This window comes from Aplysia californica, unplaced genomic scaffold (assembly GCF_000002075.1).
Source record: "Aplysia californica isolate F4 #8 unplaced genomic scaffold, AplCal3.0 scaffold00257, whole genome shotgun sequence".
Lineage (NCBI taxonomy): Eukaryota > Metazoa > Mollusca > Gastropoda > Aplysiida > Aplysiidae > Aplysia > Aplysia californica.
In genome coordinates this window covers 353,562-360,851 of record NW_004797527.1, presented here as the reverse complement: position 1 = coordinate 360,851, position 7,290 = coordinate 353,562, and the positions used below count along the sequence as shown (strand labels likewise).

The window sequence follows — 7,290 nt, the reverse complement described above, 5'->3', positions numbered from 1 at the left end:
GAGGGGGGGAGGGGGTGGGGCCAGGTTGTTTGCGGGGCGTTGTTCAAACAACAAAAACCTGTACGTTAAAAGGATCCCGGTATCGATCAGTCACTCGATCATTCGTTTTGGCAACAACGAATAAAAACCTTGCAATTTTGAGTCTCCGTGAGGTTTGAAATGAATGCTTTTTTCTTGATGCCAATTATCATGACTAACTCAACTTTCAGAAATGACGAGCACTCCGAACTGGTTGGCTTGAATTTCCAAAAGTCAGCAGTTTTCACAAAGCACTGTTCTCTCCTTTGTTAGTGCTACTCATACACCACATAACAAAGCCATGTGCCTTTAAGGTAAGGTGGTATTTTCCTCGGTACCTGCTATACATCAAACTTTCGTCTGTTGACCCAAGAGTAGAAAAAAAAGTAAAGTGTTCCATCCGATCCGGACATTGCCTTGTTAGTGAGACAACTTCCTGAGCCTTTGGCATAGTGTGGTAGGGTTGTCCCAAGAGTGCGGTTCATAAAAAATATTTTTTAAAATGAAAAATAGAGATCTGTCTATAAAACTTATCTTCTAGTATGGCATTTATTTTTGTCAATGTAAAAAAACAAAGGTCATCAGTTAAAATGTAACTGTGATATCTTAAAAATACTCTGCAATAGCTCGGATTTTTGGATTTTGCCCAAAACAAATGGGATGCCAAAAATTGTTTTTCTACTCTTTTTTGTCACTAAAACAACTCTCAGTCCAGTTAATATTACTTAAAACTGCACAGAAATAGACATTTCACGTTTAATCTTACAGCAATAGTATATCAAATCGTTTTGAGTTTTTTTTTTTTTGTAATTGGTTTCCTGGCTAATTAATATCATTGGTATCTACAGAAGTGTGTCAGTCTATTTATATAAATAGTGTGCCGAAATTATATCTCACGGACTAATTATATTTCTTGACTGAACAGAAAAAAAAATTAACACGTGCACACATTCACTCCTCATTTCTCTCTCTTCCAACCCCCCCCCCTCCAATTTCTCTCTCTCTCTCTCTCTCTCTCTCTCTCTCTCTCTCTCTCTCTCTCTCTCTCTCTCTCTCTCTCTCTCTCTCTCCTCTCTCTCTCTCTCAACCACACCCACACAAATACATACATAAATATATACACACACACACACAACCCCCGCCCCCCACAAACACACACATGGCCGGGGACACACGCCAGAATATACGTTGAGGAAGTTACTTTTTATTTATTACGTACATGTTTTCCGGCAAAACAAGGAATGACTCATACAGGATGGGTAAAAAAGATACAGTCGTGCGTTTATTTATAAATTGCCAACCACGAAAGCCTTGTAACGCAGCCGAAAAAGCGAATGTCACTACCTGTAGGCGGAAGTAAACCGTAGGTGCGTCACCCTAATCAGTTCTTCCTCAAAATCATTTGGACAGCCAATGCCAAAGGCGAAAGCCGTGATTGAAAGCTCGAACATCCTGACTGAGACCACTGGCCCATTGCCTCCCTTGTTTCAAGTTTTTGCCGCCTTATAATACGCCGGATGGAAGGATAATCAATGATGTCACACTCTGACGTCAGCATTTCTTCATATAAAGAAAAATGTCCGAAGCAGGGACGAGCAAAAAGCAAAGTACCTTCTATCAAGAAACAAGGTACAAGAGGAACTATAAGCAGGCTGAAGACCTAGCCGCTTTTTTAAGAATCTTGATTTAGGGTGAATTGAGTTTTGTTCCAACTACAAGGTAAGGCGACTTGTCCAATGTTTCAGCAATTCTATTTATTTTTTGTTTCTGATTTTACGTTGTACAAAATCAGGCTCTCGACAAAGATAATGATGAAAGTGAAGAAAACAACAGTTTTCTAACAGTTGGGCAATTTCCGTTTTTTTTAAAACTCAACGTCTTTATTCATTTATAAGCACATTTCCAAGGAAGACTGCTCAAATGCACAGAATGTGTAAATTTGCAGTGTCCTAGGACGCTCAAACTTTGGAAGCCACCAAACTTTGGTGGCCATTTTCTCACTTCTTTAACAATATCGGACACCAGACGACCTCCATCTCCTTCAATCACAAATATCATTTCTTTTATTCAAGATAGCGTGGAATTTTAAAAAAATTGAAATTATAACAACTGACCAAGCATTAGGTTGCTATTAATAACTCCACATGCCCAAAATTTGACGAGAGCCTGAAAACACCAATCTCTCTCTTTCCCCCTGTCTGTCTGTCTGTCTGCCTGTCTGTTTGTCTGTTTGTCTGTCTCTGCCCCTGTCTCTGTCTCTGTCTCTGTCTCTGTCTCTCTCTCTGTCTCTCTCTCTCTCTCTCTCTCTCTCTCTTTCACACACACACACACACACACACACACACACACACACACACACACCTACACACACACACACACGCACACATACACACACTCATATACACACATGAGCCCCCACCAACGTACTTAAAACTCAGGAGAGTCACAATTACTGTCTTTCACTTTCTGTTTTAGACTTGCTATTTCCTCTCTATTCACTTTCTGTTCAATTATCTTTCAGTGCTGTCCGTCGTTATATTTTAAAGTCTCGAAGACAAGAATCGTTAGCAATACTGTTTACCTTGGGAAAATAACCTCATATACTTCCCCTTCCCAACATATGACTGCCCTGTGTTTAAGACGCACATGACGGACGATGGCAAAGCACCAAACACTCCTCTAATGTGTGCGGGAATGGCAACTGTCCTGGGGACTTCAAAGGCAGTGTTTCTTTCAGGAAACTTCTCTATCTCTATCCGTCTTTTTGTCCCTCTCTGTCTCTCTCTCTGTCTCTGTCTGTCTGTCTGTATTCTCTCTCTCTCTCTCTTTCTCTCTCTCTCTCTCTCTCTCTCTCTCAATCTCTCTCACTCAATCTCTCTCTCTCTTTCTCTCTCTCTGTCTCTCTCTCTCTATATATATATATATATATATATAAACAATATTATATAATATATATATGTGTGTGTGTGTGTGTGTGAGTGTGTTTGTGTGTCTATGTGTGGGTGTGTGTGTGTGTGTATGTGAGTGTGTGTGTGTGTGTGTGTGTGTGTGTGTGTGTGTGAGAGAGAGAGAGAGAGTTTGTTTGCGCGCATGCTCCTGTGTGTACTTCTTGTTTTACTAACGCTGCCCTCTCATCATCAAGCCTGCTTTCAGTAATTCCCAACAGCCTCAAGTTTAGTACATTTATAATCTACATTTCAGAAACCAAAGAAACATGGGATTCTCAAGCGTTGCCGTCGTCCTCACCCTCTGCCTCCTGGTCGCAGCGAACGGCTCCAGGGTCATCAAAACCCTCAGCGTCGGGGCTCCAATCACGGGGGCTCACCTGAATCCTCTAGGAGCCATCGTCAACACCCAAGTGCACAAAACGGTGAAGACAACCACCTTACAGCACGGCGGGCTGGCTGGACATCTGGGTCACGCAGCTCCAATTTACGGACCATACGGTGGAGCCGGGTTGGGAGCTGGGTATGGCGCTTATGGCGCTATCAGCCCTTACGGAATTGGGTACAACAACCAGGCCTTACTCGGGGGGTACGGACTCTACGGGGGATACGGAGGGTACCCTTCAAAATACGGAGGGTATCAGAACGTGGGATTGTATCCTTCCAAATATCAGAAGGGCTACTACAGCGGAGGCCATTTAGGAGCATCTTCTAAGCACTACGGGTATCCGCAAGTAGGGGGTGCTTACGGAGCTAAAGGGTTGTACAACGCTGGCGTTGCTGTTCTTCCCGGGGCGTATCACGGTAGCAAGTCATACGGATACGGGGTTGGTGGTGGTTACGTTAATCCGTTGGCCTATCAAACGGGTATCACACAGATCAGCTACAACCACGGGTATCCTGGGTACGGAGGGATCAACAAGCTGAGAGGGTACGGAAAGTAAGCACATCTCAAACTGCTGATGAATTTTCAGGGGTTGATGGGAATATCAAAATGGAAGAGGTTACTGACATAGGTTAAAAAAACAACAACAACTGTAGAAGTTCGAAAAAATATCTCTACTTTTTGTAACATTTTGATATCAAAAGTATAAGTTCGGGAAATGTAAACTAAATCAGTCAATATCTTTCATAATAATAAATAAAATCCTTTAACAAAATATGATCCTTTAACGAACTTCATGATCTTCTGCTTCCTTTTGGCATTCCTCTTTATACTCCTTCTGTCCCAGTCATTCCAATCTAAAAAAGAAAAAAAAAGAGAAAAAAAATGGAAAACCCGTAGGTACAAAGCCACGTCCCTCCCCAATCGTCTAAGAAACACTCGCATATGAAAGCACATATTGGTTATTTCTTACAGACTTATGGCATATTTGATTTCACTTTAGGACAGAACGCAAGTATATTGCACGCTCTTGTATTTTCCCTCTGATTGCACGGAAAGATTCGTTTTACTATGATATTGTAATATTGGAACACTTGAGATTTCCTTTGTCCATCCATTTCGATTTTCTATATAACATACCGATATATTTTACAGAATGAATTTTTCTGAAATAACGTATATTCTTTGTATTGAAATAAATAGTTCCAGCCTAAGAAAACTTTATTTTATCTTCTTTGTTTCATATTTTTTTCATGTCACAAAAGATTATAATCTGGTACATTTTGTCTTCAAACATAGTCTGTTCTGTCCTATATCTGTTTTTATGTTTTTGCAGTGAATTCTTTGCCAGCTGTGGGACAACCAATCTCACAAACTATGCACATGTGCATCCTTTTTTAAACGTGCGCTCCAGTCGCTTCCTCTCCAATATTCTTCTTCCGTTCCTTTCCCATCATTCCATTTCCAATATCTTTCCCAAATTTTCTTTGCCTTTCCGTTTTCCTTTCAGTTGATTCTAGAGGCTAATCTTGTCGTCCTCTTCATTAATTTCTTTAGCATGTCCCAAACAGTGCTTATCTGCTACTTAATTTTTGTGGGTCAACTTCAGTAAACCTCTGCTACCATTGATTGGAGCATTCCGTTAGCTCAGTTGGTATTATACTAGACAATGGCACGGATGGTTCTGGTTCGAATCCCAGATTGGCTCTCAACCCATAATTTGGCTCAGTCCTATATTGAAGAAAGACATTAATGTTTGAGGGCCAGCCTCTTAAATAATCTAATTGTGATGACAAGGATGTAAAAGCAATACACCTTTTCTTTGTTATCATTGTTATAGGACCGAAAAGAGAGCTCCATAATGTTGTTACGTTCTTCTATATTCCAGGAAAGGATTAACCATTTCGTAATAGCTGTATACGCAGTGTCGTATTTAGCCTGAATTTAATTTAAACAACACATGGAGTATGCAATTTCTTGTGATACATGCTTTCAAAGACAAATAAAAAAATGTTTTGCAAGGTTTAAGCAAATCCTTTACTCTACAACACATTGATTTCAGTAATCTGTTTTACGGGCTGTCAGAATCTGCTTTGAAAAGTAGAAATACACTCTGTATCTTCTCTTGGACTTCAGACGCTGTAGCAAGTCACCTCTTAGAATAATGTAGGTTACCACCTGTTCAGCTTATCCAGTCTGCTTAATCGGATCACAACAGAAATGAATTTTGGCCTACATGTGGATATTGATACAACGGAATTCAATAACAATAAAGTTTGACTTCTGTTACAAGCGAACAATCCATCCTCAGCATCATCATCACCATCACCATCACCATCATCATCATCATCACCACCATCATCATCATCATCATCATCATCATCATCATCATCATCATCATCATCGCCATCATTATCATCATCACCACGAGTATTATTATTGTAAATAAGGTTTAAAAAAAAAAAGAAGCAAATAACAAAAAAACAAAACAAAATGTTGGCGAAGACTTGAACATATGAAATTTCATTACATTATAAAGTATATCCAGTGTTACCCCCTTATGCGCTTCTTCAGTAATGAAAAACCTCGATTAACCATTATATTAAATGTGAGGCAGAGGGGTGAACTGGGGCGCTCGTCAAAATAATGAAAGTCAAGAAACTGACATTTTTCTGCAGGTTTGGGAATTTTTACCGAGTGTTTGTTTTTTGGCTTAACACCTTCCAGGCCCTTTAAAGAACATTTTTCTATCTGGATTTTTACAGAAAAACTTGATTAAAGGCATAAAACAAGTAAATTTTTAGTTTCCACGGTCTCTCAACTTTCGTGGCCATTTTCCCACTAATTTTACCTTTGAAACCGGGCCACCCCCAGCTCCTTCAATCGCCAATATCTCGACTTGTATCCAAGATCAATGAATAATTTTAACATCAAAAGCAAGGCAAAAGGACAGGCCCCCTTAAATGATACCAATAACTCCATATGCCCTCAAATTGACGAGCGCCTGATTCCACCGCATCGTGAAACAAATATAATAACATTGTTATTAATTACGAAAATACGACCCAAAACTGGTCCAAGCTTGAAATTAATTTTAAAATAAAATCGAAAATGTGTCTTCCATACTTAAAAATTAGTTGCTGACCCTTGCTATCACTGCAGATACGGAAAGTTGATAACACAATGACTTCGCTTATTACACGAAACACAATCACACTTCGTGGTTTAAAAGGGATACGAATCACACAACGCAATAAAGGTAAGTTTAAAAATAAGTTCATTAGTGACTTAGTGATCGTTCAAAGACATACAAATGGTGTAATAACTATTAACTAAAGTTATTTCAGTTTAAAAGTCAGTTTCTGGGACGAGTTGCATCTATGACAGTGATAATGAGTTGGTCACACAACATGGAGACTTATTTTCTTCGAGCAGGGAGTTTGATTGTTGTATTCTTGTCCACTAAATATTGTTTCTTTTTGTTTTGAAAGGCGGCATGTCTTAGTAGACAGACCTTTCAAAAGGCGAAGCGTATGTTTGAGTGAAACATTGATTAAAATGCTAGTTAGGGATAAGCGGAAGAAATACAACACAGACACACCGCCATGATAAAAAAATTATATGAATGTATGAACATACATGTCCAAGTGTTTTACTTTAATATGGGCGGATTTACACCTCAAGATAAAGCACAGTGGGTCTATTCAGCCCACCCCGCCCCATTCCCAGCCCCTTTTCACCATGTCACCTCAAACTACTGAACAGGGTGTTGCTAAATGTGGATGCTATCTTTCTATCTATCTATCCGCTATCTATCTTCTATATATTGGATGTGCATGTGTGTGTAAGTGTATGTGTATGTGTGTATGTGTGTATGTGTGTATGTGTGTGTGTGTGTGTGTGTGTGTGTGTGTGTGTGTGTGTGTGTGTGTGTCTGCACGT

General features: G+C 39.7%; 2 protein-coding genes across 3 annotated transcripts in view; both read left to right on the top strand.

Moving 5' to 3' along the window:
* Positions 1 to 1,625: 1,625 nt before the first annotated feature.
* LOC101853241 (keratin-associated protein 19-2-like) lies at positions 1,626 to 4,572 on the top strand. Its single transcript, XM_013083840.2, has 2 exons — positions 1,626 to 1,737; positions 3,220 to 4,572. Exon 2 carries the CDS (start codon positions 3,233 to 3,235, stop codon positions 3,905 to 3,907), a length of 675 nt encoding a protein of 224 aa, XP_012939294.1. The 5' UTR covers positions 1,626 to 1,737; positions 3,220 to 3,232; the 3' UTR covers positions 3,908 to 4,572.
* A 1,982-nt stretch (positions 4,573 to 6,554) lies between these two features.
* LOC101852328 (ferritin light chain, oocyte isoform) overlaps positions 6,555 to 7,290 on the top strand; it is an 18,821-nt gene continuing 18,085 nt past the window's right edge. The window contains exon 1 of one of the 2 annotated variants that reach the window (XM_005100710.2): positions 6,555 to 6,607. The gene's annotated coding sequence lies outside the window, so the exon portion shown is untranslated. The remainder of the gene's footprint in view (positions 6,608 to 7,290) is intronic. The other variant, XM_005100709.2, reaches the window with a different exon arrangement.